At 51.6% G+C, this 26,122-nt stretch overlaps 1 protein-coding gene across 1 annotated transcript; it reads right to left on the reverse strand.

The window, feature by feature from the left end:
• Positions 1 to 683: 683 nt before the first annotated feature.
• Positions 684 to 25,887, reverse strand: CUNH1orf127 (chromosome unknown C1orf127 homolog). Its single transcript, XM_023739416.1, is given in 13 exon segments — positions 684 to 856; positions 6,090 to 6,181; positions 6,483 to 7,113; positions 7,116 to 7,226; positions 7,768 to 7,878; positions 11,277 to 11,400; positions 11,626 to 11,822; positions 13,009 to 13,093; positions 13,633 to 13,770; positions 14,912 to 14,950; positions 20,083 to 20,226; positions 22,345 to 22,469; positions 25,800 to 25,887. Coding segments are annotated over 13 exon segments (2,043 nt in total). The 5' UTR covers positions 25,873 to 25,887.
• Between the last annotated feature and the right edge of the window lie 235 nt (positions 25,888 to 26,122).

The raw sequence follows: 26,122 nt of genomic DNA on the forward strand, positions 1-26,122 counted from the left end.
CATTACAGCCCTCCCTCCAGTTATATAAACTCCCCATGCCCTCCAGTGTCCCCCGCAATCACTTACCTAATATTAGGATATTAAAAAATATGGCAAGATTTTAAGAGACTTATTAAAATGCAATTAGCAGCGTGTACGACTTAAGCAGGGAGATTATTTTTAAAAATGACTTGATTGTGCGGAATACCACGCACCTTCCCGAGGCCGTAAACCTGCCAATCACACACCTTCTCAAATGAAGAGGTTTCTGCGCTTTCTCTCTTTGTCCTTCAGGGTTTTCTCCTACCCCGGTGGCCATGAAGGCTGTGCCCCAACCCCACAAAAGCCACCCCCCACCCCCCCCAAACACACACCAGACCCCTCAAGAAGCCCCTCAGAAGGAAATCAAGGGTTTAATCAGGTCAAAGGCAAAGGGCGAAGAAGCGTGAAGAAACTGACCACAGGGTGGACAATGGGATGGAGAAGCCCCACTCCCCAACTACTCCCACCTCCATTATGATTTGAATCTGGGGCCATGGCTACGGACAGAATCAGGGTGACAAACTGTCTTGCTCTGAAAGGGCTGGGGTGGAAAGTGTTGAAGGGACGAGGAAAGTCTGCAGGAGAGGGTCACTGCTGACCTCCTTTGAGAGTTGACCCTCAGAGACCCCCTCCCGCAACCCCCCACCCTCCGGCAGCGCCCACTAGGCAGGGCTGGAATGGTGGGATATGCTGCCCCCTGCTGCCCGCTCTCTGCACTGCAGCCCCTCTCCTAGGATGAGCGGCCCCGCGAAGAAGCTCGCATGGGTCCAGAGGTCAGATCTTCTCCAGCTGCGTGGTCTCGGCGGAGGACCCCGGTCTCCTACAAGGCTGTAACCTGCGGAGAAACACGCACCTGGAAACGTGGACGGCTCTGCCCGCCACCCCCGGGCAGCCCCACCCTGGCCAAAGAAGTTTATCAAGTGTGCTCGCTACTTCCTGGCATTAGGCTCCCCTGGCACTTTTATTCCAACCATAAAAAGCCTATTTCATTGAGAAATAAAGTCCCATCTCCCTGACGTGGAACTGCTTTCAGAGCTCTTAGCCGCCAAACAAAATTTATGTTTCCTGGATGATTTCTCCTGGGGCTGCAACTGGAAATCGAGGGAGAGAGAGCGCTGGAAGCGCTGTGGGGGTGGGGGTGGGGCTTCCTTCCTCGTTTATGGACATGCGTTTGTTCCTTTGGTTGAAGGGGCCCCGGATACTCAAGGTGTCGGAGACAGAACCTTTGCTTTGGAATGAGAAGGCCAGGGTTCCTGCTGCCACCTACTAATTGTATGACCTTGAGCAAGACACTGAGCGTCAGTTTCCTCATCTGTAAAACGGGAAGAGCAATGCCTTCCTCAAAGCAATGGTGCTAGATGCAGTGAGCAAGGGAGGTCAAAAGTCTGGGTAAGCTTTATAAACGTCAGGGATTGGGACTTCAAACCGATTCCTTTCGGTTCCAACCCTTGCTGAGAATTTTCGTTTCCATCTCAGATATACTGGATCAGAATCTACATTTTAACAAGATCCCCAGGTGATTCTCATGTATAATGAATTTTGAGAATCACTGTTCTAAAATATTGGGTATGGAGCTAATTAGACAATCTATTACAAAGGTGAAGGAGTGCCTCTGCTAATGGTTCTCAGAATTGGTCCCTAACCAGCAGCATTAGCATAGCCTGGGAAACTGTTAGAAATGCAAATTCTCAGCAAGGATTCGAACCTGACAGAATCTGCTTCTATAATGGAAGCAGAGGAATCCGTGGCCTTGGGGAGGGGCCCAGGCACAGATTCTCCCAGGCAGTGGTTCTCAGCTTTACTGTGCATCCAAATCACCTGGAGGGCTTGTTAAAACACAGACTGCTGAGCACCATCCCTGGCTTTTCTAAGAAGTTCCCAGGTGATGTTGATGCTGCTGATCTGGGGGCCTCACTTTGAGAACTGCTGCTCTGAGGGCCTCACTTTGAGAACTGCTGCTCTGAGGGCTTTGAGATCTGGGAGGCCAAGCCTAGGTGGGGAGAGGAGCTAGGACTTCATGTAGAGCAAGGAGGAGCATCTGTTCATATCATCCCACCTGGCATGGCCTGATGTCACGGGCAGGCCCCACCCCGAGACACTAGACCTTCGATCAGCCCAATCGTTGATAGGTGGTGTGGGACTGGGCTGACCTGGGAGGATGGAGCTGCAGAAGTGAGGGTTCTCGCAGAGCTGTGTTTGTGACCCTTAACTCACCACCTTCATGTTCAAGGGATGACCCCACATTGTCACCAGGTTGGATATAGCCAGGCTACCCACTCCTGTTTGCAAACAGCCCAATGCTGAAACTGAGGCTCAGAGAAGTGAGCCGATTGTCAAGGTCACAGGGCGTGGGTGGGTAGAGCTGGTCTCCCGACACCCAGAAGAAAGGTCTTGCCACCACACTGCCTCCTCTCTGGTTTTGCTGTCATTTGGAGGATTACTAAGTTGATGATTACCATTCCGGTTTAAGTAATGTTCAAATACTTAACAGCGACTTGCCTCGAAGGCTGAACGAGCGTGCTGCGATGGAAGAAGCCTTCCGTGGGAAACATCCAGAATCTGGGAATTTGGGACCCTCAACAAGGAAGAACCAATGAGTGTGCCTGTGGCAGGGCATGAAAATAGGTTTTGTGGTCAAGGAGGAAAAACCAAAAGGGAAACTAGACTGGATCTGGTGGCTCCGTGTAACAGCAGAGAAGCACAATAAATGCACAGGGTCAAAGCAGAGGAAAGAAGATGGGAATCCAAGGCTCTGAGGGTGGGCAGCCACCCGACACCTAACCCCCCAATGGCCCTGGTTGTCTGAGACTCCGCCCAGCAGGGCGCTGGCCCCAAGGGAAAGAGTCACCCCGTGCCAGGATGTGCAGACTGATGGCAGATGCATCAGCCATAAACAAATGACTGTAAGGCCTCGGAGGTCTCAGTGGGAAACCTAGACACCCCCGAGGCAAGGCAAACACTCACACACGTGCACGCAGGGGCCCGGAGGGGCACAGGGGCCACACAGGTGACCCGAAACCCTCGTCAAGATCTGGAGTTGTCATGTCTTGGGGGAGAACAGGAGCACTTTCTAATTAAACCCGAGCACTTTCTAATTAAACATGACCAGCCGGGTTTGGAGCCGGTGAAGGAAGAGAAGTGAAGTGGTTTGTTCCAGCTGCGTGGTGCGCTGAGCTGGGAAGAGTGCCCAGAACAGTTAATGCCCAGACCCTCTCCGCCTTGCAAATCGCTGCTCGACTGGGGGTGAAGAGCCATTTATGCCAGGTGAAGCCTGGTGATTTCATTAACTTGATTCCCTTTGTCTTGTCTCCAAGGGCGCAGGTTGGTTAAACACGGGAAGGACTTGGTAAAGGGTCAGTTTATAGGATTCTCTCTCTCCTCTCTCTTGCCCTTGGTTTACCATCTCCCAAAGATGGGGCGTTCTGCAGAGAAGGAGAAGGGGAAGGGGTGGGGGAGATAGAGACAGACAGACAGACAGAGACAGAAGCAGAGAGACTGAAAAAAAAAAGACAGAGAGAGACAGAAAAAAAAAACAAAACAAGAGACAGAGACAACCAGAGAGACACAGACAGAGACAGAGAGGCAAAGAGAGACAGAGAGACTCATCCCCAGCAGGAAGCCTTTCGCAGTGTTGTGGGATAGAAGATGTATTATGTCTCAAGCCTCACCTGGCAGCCACCGCTACTGTGTCGTCTGGATGCAGGGCTGGCACAAGCCGCTCACCAGACAAACTCTTTGAATCACCTTTCCTTGCAGTGTGCTGGGTCGACCCTCCATCATTCCCACTCTCTCATCCAGGTCCCCTGTCCCCTGTCCCCTTGCTGCTGCTCTTGGCCCTCTGAAATCCACTCCCCAGTCAGCCTATTAAAGCATCGATCACAGGCTGCTCCTCTGCCTGAGGACCATTGAGGCTGGAATAAAATCCAGACTCCTGCCTGTGGCGTGCAAGCCCTCAGGCTCACCTCTCCACCCTCTACTTCCTCCTGCTCCCTCCATCCAGCATCACCGACCTACTTTTTGTCTCCGCAACCCACCTCAGGGCCTTGTACTTGCCCTCCCTTCTGCCTGGATGCCCTTCCACCAGGTCCTGCCTCCATTTTGCGTCAGCATTATCTTCTCAGAGGAGCCTCCCCAGACGGTCCCACCCAAAGCAGCCCAGAAGCCGCTCCCCACCCAAGTTGCTTGTTTTGGTCTCTCCAGAGCATTCAGCGTTATCTGGAATTATCGTCAATCTCCACCGCTCTTCACGCACATACACATACGCACACTCGCACACATGCACACATGGGCATGCACTTGCACACATGCACGCACATTGCACATATGCACACATACACACGCATGGACACACTAGAACTTTTGCTCCTGGATGAGGGACTTTCTCTGTCCGACTCAGCGCTGCCCCCACAGAGCTGGACCAGTGCCTGGCATAGAAGAGGTGTTCCATACACATTTGTTGAGTGATGAGGTCCAGGGCTTGCACTATGGGAAGGCAGTTGGGAGTCTGGGGAACCCCCAGACAATGAGCCCATTACATCCATGCTGGGCACTAACCACTGGGAAAACCAGCCTCTAAAGCTGTACCCCCGAAGTCATGTGCTCCTGACTGAGGCCTGGGGGAGGCTGAGGTCTTCTGCTCTCCCCACGTGGTTGGGGCACCAGCCAGGGCCGGGCCTCCTGCTGCCGGCTTCCCCTCTAGGTGTCAGGCTTGCCCTGGCGGGGGGCTGCCATCCTGGGCAGCGCTGCCCGCAGGGGAACGCCTGGCAGGGTGGGCGGGGGCGGGGCTGGCCTTGGAGTCACAGCTTCGATTCAAGAAGGGAAACCATCCGAGCTTTTAAAAAATTAAATGGAGTCAGTAATTTGATTTCAGAGAGAAGCTGAAAACCTCGTAATGGCAGGAGCAGCTCAATTCCGTGGTGAAAAGGAAAAGCCTTAAATGGGGCTATTAAGCTTTTGCCTGGGATGGATCTGCCCAGAGAAGAGGAAGGAGGGGGCAGTGGGTGGGGGTGGGGGGAGAAGTCGTCTTTGAGGTAGAGACCGTTTATCAGCCAAGACAACCCTGATTATTTATTTATTTTGTGCGCGTTCCGGGCGTTGCCGGAGGCCTCCTTGCCTTGGCTGCGTTTCAAATCCCACTTCAGTGATGGGTTCGCCCTGGCAGGGGGGTCTCCCAGAGAAGCACTGAGGGCCATGCTCTGGCTCAGGCCACTGTGCCCCAGCCATGGCTAGTCGCGCCAGGCCGGGCTAGTGGGCAGAAAGCTGGCGAGCACTGGGGGTCACTGGGGATTACTAGGTTGGCCAAAGTGAGCAGGGTGCCAGCTGCTGCCGTGGAAGCTGGAGGAAGGGTGTGGTTAGTAACAAAAATGAAGTAATAATATCCCAATCCTCCCCCTTCCCTATAGGGTCCTTTAGAGACCTGGGATCACAGTCCCCTGAGGTCTGGGGTCCACCCACCACAGGATCTTATCACCACCACCCCCAGAGATGTCTGAACTACGGTGACAGGCCTTCCTACTCTTCTGGGTGAGCAACTGTCCCTTCTGCCTGGGCTGGGAGCGGCCAGCAGCAATAGCAACATAAGGATGGCAACAGGTTCTGAGCACATGCTGGTCAGGCCCTTTGCTGAAGGCTTTATGGCCATTGCTTCACTTAACCCTCATAAATCCCATTGGGGAGGAACTGTTGTTCATGCTTATTTGACTGATTAGGAAACTGAGGCACAGAGAGGTGAGTGATGTGCCCAACGTCACACAGCTGAAGAGGGAAGGGACTTGAGTCCCAGCAGCCCGGCTGCAGAGCTGGCACCCATCACGTTGATGTCTGACCGCAGCCAGGGAGCAGGAAAGCAAGGAGACACAGCTGGGCAGGTTGGGGAGAGCACTTTCATGGTCCTGCTTTCATATCCTGCTCCCTCCGGGAGGCCCAAACACTACCCCCACGTCTTTGCACTTGGCATCCCCTGGGGGCTCCCAGGACTCATCCTCGGAGCCTCCACGGAGGCCTGACAAGGGGGAGCCCTCAGAAAGCCCCTCCCATGATGCTATGAGGTGTGTGTGGGGGGCCCTGACTTTCAGGGCTGGCTGCCAACATGGGCTCCATCGGCTCCTGTTGGGGTGAGGCTCCCTGGCCAGCAGGGGAAGAGTGTCCAAGCTCCACCAGGCTAGGGGAGGACATCTCTGTGGGGGTCTATGGACTGACTCCCTGCTTGCAGAGATGAAGGACTGGATGTGTGTGTAGCCTCCCCTTTCTCCCCCTCTACCACCTGGCTAGGGACAGAGTGTCACATCGAGGTGGACGCCAGAGGGTTCCGCAGACGAGCTGTCAGGCAGCTGTGTTCCACTGGAAGCCACTCAGCAAGAAGAAGGGAGGGAACGGGTTCTGCTGGGTCCACCTGGTGCCTTCCAGGGGGCTCAGGTCCTGAGGCCCCTGGAGAGGCACTGGGGTCTAGCTGTTGCCCCTACACCCTGGGTGTGCTCACTGTTGGGATGGTGAAAGGGGTAACCCTTCCCAGCAGGGTGGTGAGTCCTGGCACCTCTGTGTCCTGATGGGGTTCTGGGGACCACAGGTCCAGGTGCCCTCCAGCTCCCTCCTGGGGCAAGTCAGACCCCTTCTGGGGTAGCCCAGTGGCCTCCCCTATGGAGGATGTTTCCTGGGGCCCCCTGGGGGAATGACAGGAACCCGATGCCTCTTTAGTAGGGCTGGTCATTGAGGGCCTCATCAATGGCTGGAACTCCTCACTGGCCTGGTCAGGCTCCCGTGGGATGGGCTCTGTTGCAGCCATATCCTCCCTTGACCACCATCCCAGCACAAGGGGACTTCCTGGTGGCTGGGTGGAGCCCCACTCAGGCCTTACAGTTCTAAGACTCTCAGCGAGGGTGACAGATGGTCCTGAGACTGGGGACACTTGAGAGTGTTCAAACCTCCAGAGCGGTGGTTGAGGAAGGGTGACTTCTGAGGACAAATGCATGGCCAGGGCCGGGGGGGCTGGGGAGACTGGACTTGGGGAAACAGAGCTAGCCTGGACAGCTCTTGTGGATTCTGAGGAGGGCATAGTTGAAGGCAAGGAGTTTCCGGGGAGCCCTGCTTCCCCCAGGAGGGCTGGGGGCCCTGATGAGCCTGTGTCGTCCTGGGGAAATCGGAGACAGTGGACGCCCAGCTTCTTCCCACAGGTCTGGCCATCTGCAGGTGTAGTCCAAGCCCCTTCTTCAGTGAGAGAGCAGTGGAGAGAGAGAAAGCATTGAGAACAAGAGCATGTGGGCTTCGCACACCCTGAGGATTGCGGACCAGAGAAGGACCCATGGGAGCTGGTTCTCCAGCCTGGCCCTGGGGGTCCCGCCTCAGGGCCCCTGGGGGATGTCTGGGCTTCCTCCCTCTGCGCACAGCCTCTGACCCTCCTCCTCTAACCACTCTCAAGGCACTGGGAGGCTGCAGAGCAGGCAGGACATCGGGGCAAGGGGTGCCCTCAGGCGGGAGCTCTTGGCATCTCCAACTTTCTATGGGGAACCTTCTTAATTTGAGGAGGTGTCACGACCAGGGGTCAGGGTGGGCTCTCTTTGGAGGAAACGGAGTTGAAAGAGACGGGGCTTGCCCACCTCTGCCTCGTGGGGCTGGTCACTTGGAGGAAATGTAGTCAGAGGATACAGAGATGGACTTGCACCGGGCAGTCCATCAGAAGGCCAGTACACAAGGCCTGAGAAAGCTCTTCCCCAAGGCCCCCTCAGGCAGCTGACCCTGCAGTTTGGAAGAGAGAAGAGGCAGCAGATGGCATACCTGCTGGAGGAGTCTCTGGTCCTGGGGACTCGGGGGAGGGAGCAGTCCTTGGCGTGGCAGCTGAGGCAGGCAACTCCGTCCCTGAACCTGCCGGAAAGGAAGCTGAGATCAGCCCTCCTCCTAACGAAGCACAATCCTCCCACCCTCTTCTGTAGTAGCCATGTGTATCCCCTTTTATACAGACAGGCACGCAGACTTCAGAGGCCACATTCAAGCATTGGGTTAGGAACTGTCTTCATGGGCTGGATTTCACAGACCTTTGACTCAGAGTCCTTTTTGAGGATAGGTGGGCATGAAAGTATATTTTTGAATCACAGAACTTCAGGTTTTCTGCAAAGAGTATCTGACCGGTCTCCTCGCCCCGATCAAATGCCACCAGCCAGTTTCATCTTTGAGTCATTCTTTATTGTGAGGCCAAGTACATCGGCCCAGCCCTGGGGACCACGCAGACTCGGGCAGTGCTCATCACCTGCACCCCTTCAAGTTAGAGTCAACCTTGGTGCTATTGACATTCTGAGTCAGATCATTCTTTGTTATGTGTGGAAGAGGTGCCCCATGCTTTGTAGAATGTATAGCAGCATCCCTGGCCTCTATCCACCAAAGGCCAGTACCATTCCACCAATCGTGATACCCAAAAATGTCTCCAGATATTGCCAAATGTCCCCTGGGGGACAAACCACCCCCAATTGGGAACCCCTGGATTTGAGCTTACAGATTCTGGCGCACAGGTCAAATGCAACCCCTAGATATGTTTGGTTTGCCCTGCAGTGTTTTAGCTATTTTTAAAATTAATTTACAAATATTTTAAATTGGGAGCTTTTCTATATAGCGAGCCAGGTTTCCAGCTTCTTGTGGAAAGTCAGCTTTGGCCACACTGCCTGCCTCCCTGCCAGGCAGGCATTGGCTCCAGCTAAGGAAGGGCTGGAATCCTTGGGTGGTAAAAACGGTTAATGCGCTTGGCTACTAACCCAAAGGTTAGCGGTTCGAGTTCACCCAGAGGCACCTTGGAAGAAAGGCCTGGCAATCTACTTCCCCAAAACCTGCCCTTGAAAACCCTATGGAACACAGTTCTACTCTGACACACATGGAGTCACCATGAGTCAGAGATGACTCAAAGGCAGCTGGTTTGGAAGGAAGTTGCTGCTGTCTTTACAGGGGTCTGGAGACTTCCAGTTCACGGGAGTCCTCACCACTCCCTATCATCACCTGACACTGAGAGCATCGCTACTGTTTATCAGCCTACACTTGAGCTATGGGGGTTTGCTATCCTCAGGCTACCTCATTCTCTTACGTTCCCTGCCTGACCCCTAGAGGCATTTCCATCTGTGGCCCCTGCTTTAAAATGTGAAAACAGCTATAGATAACCCAGTAGCAGTTGCTGTGGACTCAATGCTGACTCATGGCACCCCTGTGTGTATCAGAGTAGAATTGCAGTCCACAGGGTTTTTAGTGGCTGATTTTTCAGAAGTAGATCGCCAGGCCTTTCTTCCAAGGTGCCTCTGAGTGGACTCAAATCGCCAATCTTTCGATTAGCAGCCAAGCGTGTCAACTGTTTGCACCACCGAAGGACTTCATAGCTAAACCACCCCTTAGTTTCTCCAGGCTGGGCACTCCATTTCCTCCACTGTTCCTAACATGTATGATCTTAAATAAGTAGAATTTGTCCTAAAGGCTCTAACCACTTTTTTTTTTGGGGGGGGGGGGTGCGGTGGTAGCAGGACCCTATAAAAAAATCTGTAACCATAGTGAGCTAAGACAATCCCAGCATATTACTATTTCAACTTTCTAGTCATATATTTACCCAGAGAAATGTTCTTTGCCTAAAACATTTTTCAAAAATTCCCAGTGAGTATATTCAGTCGAACAAGCACTTATGAAGGGCTTGCCATGGGCACGGCGGCATGATAAGGACAGGGAAGAATCAAAAGCTGAACAAGACACAGCTCCGGGAGTTCACAGACCAGAGGGAGAAACAAGACACTGCACCAATAACTATAGTCAGAATGGAAAGTTCTAGAAGCTGCAGGGGAGGTGCAGGGAAGGTGTGCTGGGAACCAGGGAGAGGAGAGATTTATTGTGGCTGCTGATATTAAATTAATAAAACGAGGAAGAGAACATTCTTTCCCCATGTAAATCTTTCCAGAGAGGCAAAAAAAATCTTCCTAAAATGTTTTTTATTGCAGTTGCTGAGCTATTTCTGTATTTTATTCACTATCTCCCTATCAAGAACCTACTCTCTCTTCAAAGCCCAGGACAAAGATCATCAGCTGTTTGGCATCTCTCCTAGGCCTGCCTGCCTTCCATCTTAATTCTCTGGACATTTCTTATCTCACCTTCCAGACTGGACGTTGCTTGAGAGTAAGGACTGAATTTAGTGCCCTCTGCTCCCGCCAGGGCCTCACGCACTAAACACTTAGTGAATCTTTGTCGGATAAACTTCTAGCCCTCCCTTTTGGAAATCAGTGTCATAGCTGCAGGAGATTTAAAATAAAAACAGCCAAAATGTATAAAAACTTTCAAGAAACATTTCCATTTTTAACAGAATGTTTGAACTCACCACCCTCCCCCATGCTGCCTTTTCCTTTGTTTTTAATTCTAAATTTGTGGCTAGATGTGGTAGGCAGTCCCCCTTTTAATCTTTAAAACCGAAACATCATATCCTGGTAACGGGGCATTCTTGCACTATTAACATCTGAGTTAAATCTCCTTCACGTCTGTCTTCTATTGAGGACAGTTAGGGATTATAAGATGAAAGTGATCGACATCGTTTGTGAATTATGTGTATTTCCTTATGCTGTATTTCAATGGGTTTTGCTCCTGGTGGTTTTGCATGTGTGAATACCAGGTTGTCTGGTAGCTGTGCTTTCACCGAGGACATAGCCCCCAAAGCCCCTTTCAAGATGAGAATTCAGCATCTTGGCACAGAGGACACACACCATGTTTCGATGTTTTCTCTTGGGTTGAGAAATAAATTGCATCATGTACTACTCTTTGTCAAGTACTCGAGCTGTCTATTAAGTGACCTGAAGAACTGGGGACCACACAGAAATCTCTGGGTGGATTAAAATGGAAATCACTCATCTTGTGCCAGACACTCTTCTAAGCTCCTCACTTCCATTCTCATCCAATCTTCACAACAGCTCTATGAAGCAGGTACTATATATTACACCCATTTAGTAGATGAAAAAACTGAGGCTCAACAAAGTTAAGTGAGTCACTGAGGTCCTGCAGCTGGCTCGAAAGTCATTTTCCCCTGCCCAACAGTCTAACTCCAGAATCAGTGACTATGCCCTCACTTCGCTCCCATGCCCCCCCAGTTCCCCCCAGTGTGACTAACACCATTGTTTACTTGGTTAGGTGTGGGACATGTCGGGCCCAGGAAGGGATGCCTTATCACAGGAGAAAAAATCATAGGGCCAAGGAAAAGGGGTTCATGCAGCGTGTGCCTATTACAAGCAGGCACACCCTCATGGTGCTTCACTTACCTACACATCGAAAGAAGTTCTCCACTGTCCAGAGGACTGGGGTGGCCATCTCTTTGAATTCCAGGCTCAGGTCTACCCTATAGAAAGCTTGTGTTCCTGGGGCTCCTTGGCCCTCCTGGCATTGCTGTGGGGCAACGAGGAATTAGTTCCATGTGACAGGGTGCATTCTGTGCCCAAGGAACTAGCTTGGCAAGAGGGCCTAGCCTCAGAGGCTTACCAAGCCAAGGTCCGTGTTCAGCCAGTCCCACAGATCTGCTCTCCCTGTTTCTGACCCCACATGGTATCAGTGACCCAAAAGAGAAGGAGCCTCAGGAAGGGACAGGACTGCAGATGTCACCAGGACACTGACCTGGACCCGGAGCACCTCAGCTGCCAGGATGCTGACCACCACAAAATCTCGACTCTCGGTAACTGTGAAGGTGCTGGATTGGTGGACTCGGAGGAACTGTAGGCTCAGGCTTTCCTTGAAGTAGCCACCTCTTTTGACCAGACCCAGTCTCTGCTTGGGGATATGAACTAAGACCTCCAACTCGGACCGGGATGACACTGGAATGGGGAAGGACACACGGCACAAAAAATACACACTCCTTGAGTATGTAGACAGGACCTTAGACAGGGGCCAGGCCTGTGGCCAGCACAAGTCAGTGACATGAGATTCCTCGGTGTCCTGGCACAACTGTCTGTGCTGGAACTTGGCTGCACTCGTGAAGAAGAGAAAAAAAAAGTCATCCCCAAACTCCAGGTGATCCTGCCATTTGCAAAGGTCAATAAGGAAAACAATGCCAGGAAGGGTGCTGCCCGAGAAACTGCTGAAATGTCTCTGCCAAGACTGTCTTCCGCCTCAGTGACCTAGCCTGGTGCCCCTTCCATTACCAAAGCTGCTTTTAAGAAATACAACTCATATCAGTTGTTTACACTTTAGCAAGAATTTAGTTGTGTCAGCTCTCTCAAGGGGCATTTTAAGCCAGCTCTGCAGTTGCTAAATGAAAGCATCTGTCTCCAAATAAAGGGATTTCGAACATCATGAACAGGAGGAGAGATGTCTTGGGGCTTGGCGAGACCATCCCCAATGCCCTAAACTCACCAGAGCCAGGATTGTGAAACTCATTTCATAATAAAATTCTATATGAATGTGAAGTCTTAGTCATCGCTGATCTGCCCACACAGGAGAAAGCCTTTGCTCCACCTAATTTTGCACAGAGTTCTTTAGAATTGAAATTCCCTGGAGATAGGAAGTGGTCTTCCAGGTTCTCAGCCTCTCTATATTACATAAGGCACACAGTAATGGTGTCATACCAGGCTGAACAAAATGGTTATAATATGCATGATCAAGATCGGGGCACGGTGAGACCCTAGAGCCCTGGAGAGTCTGATGAAGGCCGCAGACCCTCTCCCACCTTTGTGGATAGTTCCCAGCGTTCTCAGACTCCCTGGATCCCATCTTGGGATCTCCTAGGAGCTTGGAGACCACAGGCTGAGACACCCTAGCTGATGATTCTACTTTCGTCCATATTCCACATCCCGCCCCTCCACCACACCACCACCCTCTCCAGCAAGACCAAACTCCTCTTTGTCCCAAGAATTTCAGAAATGCCCAGCCAAGGCTGGGGCTAAGAAGAGGAGAGGTGAGGTGGGATCCACGAAAATAAGGTGCCCAGAGGAGGGAGGAGCACTAGACGAGATAGTGATGAAGCTGGAAAGGGTGGACACTAGGTGCGCTCCTGCGTCTTACCCGGTGGGCAAGTGACTTCTAAAGAATAGGCCGAGTAGCCACTGACCAGCCAGAGGGGCAGGAGCTCCGTGGAGGTGTTCAGCACCTGCTGGGGCAGGAGTGTCCCCTTGTGGCTTCTAACACTGCTCTTTCCAGAGCAAACTCCCTCCACAGAGCCCTTCCACTTCCCACCCTCGGACCACTCCCTGGATTAACCCCCAAGTGTTATGGAGCCCAGGCCAGGGACCACTGCTCCCGCTGCAACCAGGAAATATTATTTTGCTGGGATATTTTTAGCAAGAAGAGAGCTCAGAGCAAATGTCATGTGAGCTGTCTTCTCTTACACGGCAACTTTGGGCTATTTAAGGAGACGGTAATTACGCTCCTGCCACCATGATCAGTACGAGCAGAATACATGATTGCAGAAGCCCCTCATCTGCTGAGTGGAGCACTTTACACTAATGGGGCCCAATTTTCAAAGCTGCCTGCCTAAATCTGTCCAGCCTCACAGGTGGACATTTGAATCGGCACCAGAGGTACAGCAAAGCGTTCTTCAGGGCCTCGCCGCTGCTTCCACCAGCACGTGGATGAGCCCTCTGCCTCGGAAGCCCCCTGCCCTGGCAGGGCCTGCTGCCCACCACTCACCTCCTGCCTCTGAAGAAGGTCTGGCCTTGGGCTTTGAATGGTGATGGAGGTGGCATTGATGTCCACATACAATCCCATCAGGCTGGCATCTTCCAGGGATGCCACCAGCTCCCCTTGAAGGGACAGCAGCCATGGGGGCTAGAGACACAGGAACCCACTCATAAACTGTCTGGCCAGGGAGAGCCAGTCACTGGGGGGTGAGGAGTAGGGACACTTCAGAGGACACTCAGGAAGGTGACAGGCCATCGGGAGGATAGGCAGGACCGGGAGGCAGGGTAGGCAGGCCACTCGGGGAGGAAGGCAAACTGGACACCTCCACTTCTTGTACTTTTGGGGAGCAAACCTCTTGGGGGAGGGCTTGGCACATAGTAGGTGCACAATGCGGCAGGAACAATGAATGAGCTGTTAGCCCAACAGCAATGTCGTCCAGTCAACCCATACTCAGCCCAGGTCAGGCACCCCTGGAATCTTGTCCTCAGTTCCACTTGCCATGCTTTAGTAGGACATTGGAGCCCCGGTGGCACAGTGGTTAAGCATTAAAAGGTTAGCAGTTCGAGCTCATCAGCCACTCCATGGGAGAAAGATGTGCCAGCCTTGGAAACCCTATGGGGGCAGCTTTACTTGTCCTATAGGGTCGCTATGAGTTGGAATTGACTTGATGACAGTGGGTTAGGGTTTTTTGGTTACTAGGACATTGGCCATCAGGGCCTCAAATAAAGGTGGGTGTCTGGCTGGTGGGAGAAGGCAAGGGAGGTGTCCCCAGCTCCCATCCTAGGAGGACTGGCTGGAGGAATTCGGGAGAAGACTTGAGGAAGAGCATGCTCACTGGCTTCAAATATCCCAAAGGAAGTGAAACAGAGAAGGGACTGGCTCCTCCTGGGAGGCTGCAGAGAAAAGGCAGCGAGTGGAAAGTTCCGAAAACAGCTGTTCAATACGGAAATGAGTGGCCCTGCACAGAAGTGAGCTCTCCGTCACTAAAGTCCCCAAACAGAGAATCTGTGTGGGAAGGAACTCTGAGGCCTCCAGCCCAACCTCCCACCCAAAGCGGGGGTCCCCTTCTCAGGGTTCCTCTTGGTAGGCCTCAGATCTCTGCCTGGAAGGTCCCAGGAGGCGTCACATTACTACTGGGAAGACACCACCCTGGAAGAGTTGGCACTGTCCACTGATTCTCTCTAAAGGAGGGCAGGGGAATGCAAACTCTCCGCCTCCGAGCACCTTTGAGCATCAGGCCTACATGAATGGGATACCACCTTCGGGAAAGTTCTCCTGCCCCACCTACCTGTCCACTGGAGCTTCCCAGGGGCAGTGGCCGTGAGACCTGCAGAACAAAGAGGAGGCAACATCTCCCTGGCAAGCGGTAAGAAAGGTGAGTGAGTAAACATTTCTGCCTAAGCACATAAGAGCTGGCAATTACCCCAGCAGGAGGCTGGCAAGAAAGAGGTGCCAGCCGGGTTGTTTGCTCATTAAGACAAGAAAATCATTTATGTTCTGTGACTTGAGTGTCAACAGACCCAGAGAAATGTCGCTGCCTCAGCTGCTGCCCTGGGCCCAGCCGAGGGGGCAGCTGGGGTCCCGGGCACAGCTGGTGCAGCCAAGAGAGGCTGTGCGTGCAGTGGGGCTGCCACTCAGGGCTCACTTGCCATTGGGGTTGCTTCCCCAGATTCCTCTTCCATCTTGCTTTTCTCCCTAGCTCACTCATTTCTTCCTTGCCCTTTTTCATTCTGTTTCCGGTCTAACAACCATTGGTTGAGAGAGTGAGTCTGTGAACTGAGCACTCTCACCAAATGGCACCACACTTGGGGTGACCAACCGTCCCAATTTGTCCAGTACTGAAGGGTTTCCCTGGATGTGGGACTTTCAATACTAAAATCAGTTGCCATCAGGTCATCTCCCATTAATGGCGACCCCGCATGTGTCAGAGTAGAACTGTGCTCCATAGGGTTTCAGTGGATGATTTTTTGGAAGTAGATCACCAGGTCTTTCTTCTGAGGTGCCTCCAGGTGGAACCTCCAACTTTTTGGTTAGCAGCCGAGTGCATTAACCATTTGCACCACCCAGGGGAGCCCTGTGGTGCAGTGGTTAAGCGTTCGGCAGCTTACCAAAAGGTCAGCCGTTCGAAATCACCAACCACTCTTTGGAAACCCTATGGGGCAGTTCTACTCTGTCCTATAGGGTTGCTGTGAGTCGGAATTGACTTGAAGGCAACAACTTTGGTTTTTGGTTTTTTGGGGAGAGGACTCCAAAACCGGGACAGTCTGGGGCACACTGAAACAGCTGGTCACTCTCCCACGGAAGAGCCTCGCAGTGACCCCTGCCGGTAGCACCCTTCTTCCCATTTCACAGAGGAGACCCTTCCCTGGAGCTCTGGCTGCAGCCAGTGGCGCCCTCCACCTAGCCGAGCTCTTCTCTCGATTCTTTCTGCTTTCTCCAGTCTCCCCTTTGCCTTTGCTTCAGACCTGGGCAGGGAGGTCGTGGCACAAGGAGAGAGTCACAGACCAGCAAAGCGCCCCTCAGAGACCATCCGCCTACGCCTGGCGTACAAGAAGGGGAAACTGAGGCCAGAGATGAATGGATCACCTTGACAACCCTCAAGTTCCCTGACTCCTCCACACGGGCTGAGAGGGCTCCTGCTTTACCAGCAGAAAGGAGGCCCCCCAAGGTGGCTCAGACTCCTAAGGTCCCCGGCTCTGCTGCTCCCTCACCGGAAGAGCGGTCCCCCCTCCTACCAGCAGAGGGAGCCCTAGGTGAGTCTCCGCGGTTTCCCTGTCTTTGGACGTGCCGCCTTCACTTGGGAGGGAAGAGGGCGGAATGGGGACCGATGCTGTGGTTTGGTGTTGGAAAGGAGATGATTCGGCGTGTTCCCTTTCAACCCCCAAAGCCTTGTGCCTTTGTTCCCACGTCCCAGTCGGGTGCACTGCGACCTGGAGGAAAAGAGGGGGAGCCCCGGCGTCTGGGCTTGCAGAAGGAGGGAAACAGGTGTGCTAAAAGAAAAGCAGGACAGGCTGGATGGTGAGCGCCTCGATCGCGGCCGGTGCCCTTCAATGCCGTGCCCGCGAGGCTGGGGGAGGCTATATTTAGGGCCCTCGGACATTCCGCAGGACCTCCAGTCGCCTGCGCTGGGAGCAATCGCTAATCACTGCATTGAGTTTACGGGTGCCCCTGGGCACACTTAACCCCGGGCAATGAATAGTTATTGCCGGCCTACTGCTCGGGACCTGTGGGCACACTTAAACGAGCGCGCGGATGGCTGCGTGCGGGGCACGGCTCGGGTACACCCTTGGGCACCCTGCGCCATCAGCGGGGAGAGGCAGAGTATTAAATATCTATGTGCCCTGTGCCCACAGCTGCATTTAGCCAAGGGCAAGGCCGGGGAAACGGCTTTAATTAAAACTTAATGCAAGTTCAAGGTCCAGCCATGGAAGCGGCGGCTGCAGAAGCCACGAGGAATGAATCAGTCAATTCGATGAGGTTTTGGGACGGGGGGAGGGGTGAAGGAGAGTGGGGTAGCGAAGACCCAGCTTCTGCCGCGTGCTGCGTCCCGGTTCCGGCAAGCGGGGCTGTTGCACGCTCAGACATCTTAGGTGGTGAAAGATGGTGGGGATTCGGGAGTCCGAGCTGCAAAGGTAGGGCCTATAGGGACAGAGAGGGTCCCGCTTTTCTCAGCAACTTGGCCCAGAGCCGCCGGACATCGGCAACATCGGCCCCCTGGTGGCAGCTCCCAGAATAACAGGCCCAGTGCAGAGGGAGAAATAACCAGCCCTGAAATGTCAAACCCAAGTCCTGATGGAATTCTGGGGTAGGGCCCAGTAATTCTTATGAGGACCAACACCAGGGTTGGCATGGCCTCTGTGTGCCACTGAGAAGAGGGGTGGGCAGAGAAAGCCCTGTCTACTCAGCCCCTGCTCCTTAAGGTTGGGAGGCAAATGAGTTTCAGAGAGGTCTACCCAGCTGTCCAAGATGGCAGTGGTTTGTGGCTCCCTACCCCCACGTATACACACACTAGTTTTTAAATTCAGACCTGATAAGAGTCAAACTATAAGCTCTTCCTGGAAGCAAGAGACCATGTCATATCCAAGATTGTTCTCTTGGCACCATCACAGTGCCTGACATGTTGTTGTTGTTAGCTGCTGTCAAGTTGCCCCCGACTCATGGCAACCCCATGTACAACCTAATGAAATGCTGCCCGGTCCTGAGTCGTCCCCATGATTGGTTGCAAATCAGACCATTATGAGCTATAGGGTTTTCATTGGCTGATTTTGGGGAGTAGATTGCCAGACCTTTTTTCCTAGTTAGTCTGGAAGCTCCACTGAAACCTGTTCAGCATCATAGCAGCGCACAAACCTGCAATGACAAATGGATAGTGGCTGTGTATGAGGTTTATTGGCTGGGAATCGAACTCGGGTCTCCTGCATGGAAAGCGAGAATTCTACCACTGAACCAGCACGGCTGTTGTTAGTTGTCTTGAGTCAGCTCTGACTCATGGTGGCCTTATGGGTAACAGAATGATACATTGCCTGGTCCTGCACCATCCTCACAAACATTCATATGTTTAAGCCCATTGTTGCAGACACCGTACCATCCCATCTTATAGAGGGTTTCTGTGTTTTCGCTGACTATCCACTTTACCAAACATGATGTTCTTTTTTAGTGGCGTTGCCATAGAGTCGATTCCGACTCATAGTTTCCCTATAGGACAGAGTAGAACTGCCCCATAGGGTTTCCAAGGAGTGGCTGGTGGATTTGAACCACCGACCATTTGGTTAGCAGCCCCGTGCTTAAGCACTGCACCACCAGGGCTCCGGCCTGGCCTGACACGTAACCTGTAGCCGTTGAGTCGATTCAGCCTCATAGTGACCCTACAGGACAGAGTAGAACTGCCCCACAGAGTTTCCAAGGAGCACCTGGTGGATTTGAACTGCTGACCTTTTGGTTAGCAGCCATAGCACCTAACCACTAATAAATGCTTGTTGAGTGAATGGTAATTGTTATTAGCAGCCTTTTTGCTCCAATCTCTTCCTTTCTTTCCTTCTTTCCTCCTCTCTCCCTTCCCCTTCTCTCTCCTCTTTCCTTCCTTAGTCCCATGTTCCTCATATTCTTGAGCAAAGGTTGCAAACTGGCATCACTCAGGCCAAATTCAGCCCACCATGTTTTGTTTGAGCCATGCAGTATTTAAAGAAAAAAATTAAGTCAACTTTTTGAAATTAGGAGATTTTACATATAATTACAGATTTCTAGTTTCTTTGAAAAGTTGGAAAATTTGACAAGATGAAACTGGACGGGTGGGGTGGCACCTCTCTGGGGGGGGTTTGAGTTTGGGGGACATGGTTGTTCCAGCTTGCCACAGCCCTACCCTCTGCCAGGTCAAAGCCACCTCTGCCATCACCAGCTGGGGGACCTCAGGCAAGCTTCCTCATCTCTCTGGGCTTAGTTTGCTTATCTGTAAAATGGGGGTAATAGTAGCCCACCCAGCAGTACCAAGGCCTGGAGATCTGCTTCCATTAAGATTACAGCCAAGGAAACCCTATGGAGCAGTTCTACTCTCTAACACTTGGGGTTGCCATGAGTCAGAATCAACTCGAAGGCAACCAACACCAACACCAACTGCTTAGGATTGCTGTGAAGATGAAGTAAGCTGATATTTGTGAAGCGATTACAATAGTGCCTGGCACAGAGTGGTACGTATGTGTTCGCTAAATAAATAAAGACAGGAATAGGATTCTTTATCCCCGCTTCTGTCTTGCCCACTCATTTCTGATGGGGGCTCGGCCTCTGCAGGCATTTGAATCTGTAACCCCCCTCCCACCAAGCCTTTTTAGCTCACAGAGGCTCTCCTGGGGCTAAAGAGAAACCTGTCTTCAAGGAGCCCCCAAGGCAGTGAAAGCGCTCACAGTTGGACTTTGGAAGAAACCTCCACTTCCTAACCTTTAAAATGGGGACATTACACCTGATTGGATTGGAGGTCCCTTTTATGGCAAAAAGTCTATAATTCTTTGACATTACCCAGGGTCAAGAATGGGCATCCGAAATAGCAAGTTTCTTTAATCCAGAGAGAAGGCAAGAACACAGAACACAATTCTGTGGCTTGGCTGATAGCCCGGGTCCTCCCACTGTCCCCTGGATGAGAACAATACTGTAGTTCAGGGACCTTTCCTCCCCACTCTGCAATCCTATCTCACCTCTTGTTGTTCAGACACCCCCCTTCTGCCCCTGTACCTTTCTCTCCCACAAACCTGGGCATGGGGGAGAAAGGAGATACCACGGGTGAAAGCTTAGTGGTACCCACCGCCCAGTGAGTGCCACAAACATCAGCCAGCAGAACAATGCCACCCTGCATCTCCAGCCACCACCTCTCCACTGGGGCCACCTCCTGGGCTCAGAGGCCCCACCTCCGGCCTTGGCCTTGGAGGGAATCCCCGCCTGGGATGCCCCTCAGACCTCTGAGCCCTTTACCTGGACGAATGTAGGCCCGCAGTGGACGCACACTTGGCCCAGGCTTGGCGTAGTCATCGGACACTTCATTACATAGCCATCACGCTGCTCCAACCTTCTTACCCTTTTCTGAAATATTCTGATTTCCAACCTGTAATTTGCTTTCTGGAAATAGGATGAGATTCATGTGTGCAAATGAAAGAGGGAAATACAGTTAATAGGCTGCAATTATAGGTCAGTGACTATTCACAGCAAAAGTGATTAACACTAACTGTCCCAAAGTCGGCAGGTCTCACAGAAGAGGGCCCGAGGCCAGCAGGGACTCAGATCTGAGTCTGGCTTCTGGGCTGTGGCAGTTCAGCCCCTACTACGGAAGCCTTTGAGGTTGGGGGACATTTGTAGATTTCAGGAAGTTTAAGTCTGGTCAGACAGAACGAGAAAATCCTCCAATCGTCCCTTGACGGTTAACAAAAATTTGCTACTTCAACCCTCAAGACTGTTTCATAGGAAGGCTTTCTTATTCCCATTTTACAGATGAGGCAGTTGAGGCTCAGAGGAGGTGACTAAGCCAAAGGCACATGGCATACAGCCATTCTTGGGACTGGATTCAATTATGATCAGGTTGGGCTCCTTCCGGAACTTGGATGTATATAACATGGGGCTTCAGAGATGTCAAACCAGCAAGTCCCACAAAGGACATGGGGCTGACCTCATTCAGCCACAGAGGAAGAATTATGGTGGGGACCTGAAAAGGGTGTGTGTGGGAGGGGGTGCCAAAGAGGAGGAGTGATGGCAGAGAGGAAGAGAAAGCGGAGGAATAGGATAGTTCCTGTAGATTCTTCCTCCTCTTCTGGCCTAAACTCCACTCAGGAGGAACTCTGGGCTTGGACAAGGAAGGAGTAAAGAAATGAAGCAAAGAGGAAATGGAGGTGAGAAGAAAAAGAAAAATAAGAGGGTCCATGGAGCTGTTTGTCCCTGGGTGGTGCAAACTGTTAAGGGCAAAGCTGGTAACAGAAAGGTTGGGGTTTGAGTCTACCCAGGTGCCTCGGAAGAAAGGCCTGGAAATCTACTTTTGAAAAATCAGCCATTGAAAACCCTGTGGAACACAGCTCTATTCTGACACACAAGGGATTGACATGAGTCAGAATCGACTCAACAGCGACTAGTTTGGTTGTTTATGTTGGGGCAATTTACACCCTCTTAGGAGCCAGGGAGTGGGATTAAAGCAACAAGAGTGTGGTAGAAGCTGAACCTCCAGGCCCCCAGGCCATCAGCCTGCTAACACCAGAGCCTCTCCTCCCCCACCTGCTCCCCCACCCCAGGAAGCATCAGCTCCCCCTGTCTCCATCTGACTAGCATAGGACTACCGCTTGGACTCCAGATCCCAAGCTCCCTCCCTTGACTGAGCTTTCCCTCGGGTAAGGTCGTGTGGGGCCTGGAGCTCAGGCAATTTGGTGGGGGGGGGGGGCTCTTTAAGAAACAGAATACACAAATACCTCACTTTTGCAAATTTTACAAAGGTCATGTGGTAGCAGAAGGAGCCTGACCTAATCTTGAATTCGGAGCCAGTAATGGCCACATGCCCTGTGCCTTTGGCTTAGTCAGTTGCCTCCTCTGAACCTCAACCCCCTCATCTGTAAAATGGAAATAAGAAAGTCTTCCTATGAGACAGTTCTGAAGGTCAAAGGAGCTAATTTTTGTCAACTGTCAAGTGATGTTTGGGCAAAGCTCTTGTGAACACCTAAGGAGTCCATGCAAGTGGGGGGCCTGGAATCTTCCGTTCCACCAGCTCTGTGGTAACTCAGCCTCTGCTGAACTCCATAGCGCCATTTGTTCACTTTATTAAGCACTTATTGAGCACCTACGGTATGGCAGGTTCTGAGGCCAACGTTTCAGATATAGGTTAAATACTCCAAATCTAGTCGGCAGATAGCTACATGAGCAGGGGGTGGGGGGCAGGTGCAGTGATAAGAGCAGGTGCATTGCACAGAGGAGGAGTGATTGCTAACAGGAAGACTGCCTGGAGGAGGAAGCATCTGAGCTGGGTTAACATGGCTTTTGATGTCTATGCCTGTAAGCTTTGTGAGGGCAGAGCCTGCGTCTCACCCACTTGTCTCCCTCAGCTCAGTGCCAGGCATGGGGTAGTTTTCTACAGAGGAATAATGGTACAATGCCTCCTTACCTAACATCTGTGCTCAGGCTTAGCTCTCTTTGTCTCCCCGAATGGAAACGTTCCAAAAGACAGCTTCAAGTCGCCCTATAAAAAATGTTTCCTAAACCCACCTCCTTCTGCACAAAGCAGGCCGAGTACAGAGCTCGAAAAATGAAGTCGCCATTGGGGTCGGGATGCAGGAAGTAGCCACATTTGGCAAGAAAAGGATCCAGGCGTCCGGGGGTCCTCCAGGTCCCTGTAAGGGGAAAGGGACGGAAATGTGGGTGGGGCTTCCTTAGGCTACTTCCCCAGGCGAAGTCAGAAATCTCAGATACCCAGGTATAAACCAAAGGGCTGCTCTGCCCAGAAGCTTCTTGCTTGTAGTGGTTAAAGATAACACTAACAGGGAAAGGCCTGGAAAGTTATACATCAACACATTGATTCTACCTTCAAAATACCATCCAGAGTCTGGCCCTTCTCCCCACTCTGTCCTGGGTTTATGCAGCTGCCTCTTCTCCTGTTTCCTGGCTTCCTCCTTCACTGCTACTGTCTACTGTCCACATGGCAGCTGGCAAGATCCTGTTAAAAACTAGGTCAGATCATGTCCTTCCTCTGCTCAAACCTTCCCATTTTTCCCTCAGAGTAAAAGTCAAAGTCCTTGAAGGTCCCTCGCGATTTGTCCCTCACCTCCCTGGCCCCCTGGCCCACTTCTCTTCATCTCCCTCACCCTTCTCCAGCCCCACCGGCCTCCCTGCTATGTCTCAAGCATGCCAGGCACGCTCCTACCCCAGGGCCTTTACCCTGGCTGTGCCCTTTGCCTGGCACTCTTTTCTCTCACTTCCTCACCTCCTTCAAGTTTTTGCTCAAGTATCACCTTCTCAATGAAGCCCACCCTGACTGCCCTGTTAACATTGCCCTTATCCTGTTCTCCTGTTTTCTTTTTCTGTAGCACTTACTGCCTTCCATCCAGGGTGCCTGGGTGGTGCAAAGAGCTAACATGCTCAGCTGCTGACTAAAAGGTGGGAGGTTGGAGTCTACCCACAGGCACCTCAGAGGAAAGGCTGGGCGATCCACTCCCAAAAAAATCAACCATTGAAAATCCTATGTATGGTGCACAGTTCTACCCTGACACACATGAGGTCATCATGAGCCAGAGTTGACTCGAAGGCAACTGGTGGGTTTTTTTAACCTAATATCTAACTTACTTATTTATTATGCTTATAGTTTGCCTCCTTCGCCCAAATGTCAGCTCCATGGGGTCAGGGGTATTTGTCTGTTTCGATCATTACCTGGAGAAGTGCCTAGCATATAGAGGGTTCTCAATAAACATTTGTTGAATGAGTAAAAAAATAAAGAGTGAAATTTCTGGGTAGAGGGATCACGGGTAGTTTTTATTATCTTCTTTGGATTTTTGCTAGTTTCCGTAATTAACTTGTATTGCTTTGGTCGGGATTTTTTTTAAAAGCCATTTTTCAAAGCTCACTGTTTCATTTTCAAATACTTGACTCTTAATTGAGTATTTGCTGAGAGATGAATATGCTATTTCAGAAAGCGGCTTTGGAAGCCTTTCTGTGGGGGATTCTTGGGTGAGCTGCCTTCTTTTAAAAGCACGCAGCTTCCACCTCTATCTTTAGCAAGAGATCAAGGCCGAGCCCCTGGCAGAGGCAGGCTCTCGCTGGGGAAATAAAGTATTTCAGTCTGGATGTGCAAATTGACCTGGATCGTTTTCGTTTTGCATTCACGTTTGCACTTTGTAAATATTTGCCTGGCACCCTGCTGCTCACACCTGCTTGCTGTCCCCCCAAGTTTATGAAAGGCAGCAGGCACTGTCATTTCTCCATCCCCACCTGGCGCTGCCAGCACTGCCGAGTGACATGAAAACTCACCCGCGAAAGCCACAGGTTTCTCTGACAGGGCCTAGAACTAATGGCCTGTGGCTGGCCGCTGTGACTAATTCTCTGATTATTGACTTTATGATTTTACGCTTAAAACTTCTTTATAATAACACACAGAAATGTTTAATGGGCTCTATCCAGAGCCATAAAAATTACTTATTGAACAAGCATTTTAAAACTATTAATCTATTGTTTTCCATTAATAATGGCCCTCCAAAGAAGAAGCGACAGCTTAATGTATCCACAGCATTTCTCCTCGAAAAGTGGTCTTTTAATACACGAACACAGCTCCCGAGGCGTCATGGCCATTCAGCGGCTGACCCTCCCAGGCCAGATATAAGCCGCATCACTCTCAGAAAGTGCTTCAAGAATTTCCAGAGTGAACAGGGCCCCTGAGAGGTTTCCCTAGACTCTGGGAGAGATAAGAAGCCACTCTCCTCAATTTCTCTCTTCCTGTGAAAAAGAGGAAAAGAACGCTGAGGGCTTGTTCTACAGCCCTTGGCAATGGAGGATGCAGAGGGAAGCAGTCACTTAGGTATCGCTCTACCCTTGTTCCTTCCAGAAAGTCCCAGGTAATCACCTCGTGGCCCTCTTCCTAATTTTTCTGTTGGCAAGTTCATGGCTGGAAGGTTTCTATGACACTATTCCCTTGTTTTTGCTATTTTAGGTGTGCTATCCCCCCACTGGGGTCCTGGTGGTGCAGTGGTTGAGAGCTGTGGCATGCTACAGCTGCTAACCAAAAGGCTGGCAGTTTGAATCCACCAGCCACTCCTTGGAAACCCTATGGAGCATTTCTACTCTGCCCTATAGGGTTGCTATGAGTCAAAATCGACTCGACGGCAATGGGTTTGGGTTTTTTTTATCCCCCTACTATCCCTGCCCCCCATCCCTGGGTGGTACAAATGATTAACATGCTCAGCTGCTAAGGAGAAGGGTGGAGGTTCAAGTCCACACAGGTGCCTCAGAAGAAAGGCCTGCTGATCTACTTCAGAAAAATCACCCACTGAAAACCCTATGGAGCACAGTCCTACTCTGACACACATGGGGTCGCCATGAGTCGGAATTGACTCAACACCAATTGGTTTTTACTGGTTTATTTCCCCCACCAAGCACGAAATGGCTACCCATTTCAAGTGTGTAAGAATTGCCCCTTTTTCCTCATGTCCACTTCTTTTCTTGGGTGATTTAGATTTCAGAGCATATCAGCAGCAAATAGGTACATCTACTACAGTTCCAGGCTGTTGCTTGATTCAACAAATACTTGTTGGGTATCTCCTAAGTACCAGGCGGTGTTCTCCATTCTGGAAATTCAGTAATAAACAAGAAACACGTGGGCCTTGCCCTCATGGAGCTGCCTTCTGTTGGAGGCATGCAGATGACAAGCATGTAAGCAAACAATTGTAGAAAATCATTTGAAGTAGTGATGGGTGCTGAGAAGAAAATAGGCTGAGATTGTGGCTGGGGGCGGGCGGGGGTACTTGAGATAGAGAATTAGGAAGGCGTCTCAGGGGAGGTGGCATTGGAGCAGAGTTTTGAATGACAGGAAAGAACCAGCCCTGAACAATGGGGAAGCACATTCCAGACAGAGGAAAGGCAACACAAAGGGAGTGAGGAATGTACACAGAAGGTGGGGGCGGGGGGGCTGTCTCTCCCTAGACAAAGGCCCTGCCCAGCCAACGACCGTCCCTTACCTGGCAAGTGCAGTGTTCTGCCCAGCCACTGCCTCAAGCCCTCCACATGGCTCCTCGGGATCCACAGGGCCATGTAGTCTGAGAAGCACTCGACCTCTGCAGACAAGAAGATACTCCTGAGAAGGGAGGAAGGACTTCTCTCCCAGGCCTGCTTCAGTGGAATGGTTAGAAAAGAGCATGTAGGAGTTACATGGTCGTCACAGAGAGTGACCCTTAACTCCATACAGACGTCACAGTTCACAGAACATCAGAGGAGAAAGAACCTTAGGGTGGGGCTTCTCAAATGCCAATGTGCCTATAAATCACCTGGGCGTCTTGTTAAA

The sequence above is a fragment of the Trichechus manatus genome, unplaced genomic scaffold (assembly GCF_000243295.1).
Source record: "Trichechus manatus latirostris isolate Lorelei unplaced genomic scaffold, TriManLat1.0 scaffold00133, whole genome shotgun sequence".
Lineage (NCBI taxonomy): Eukaryota > Metazoa > Chordata > Mammalia > Sirenia > Trichechidae > Trichechus > Trichechus manatus.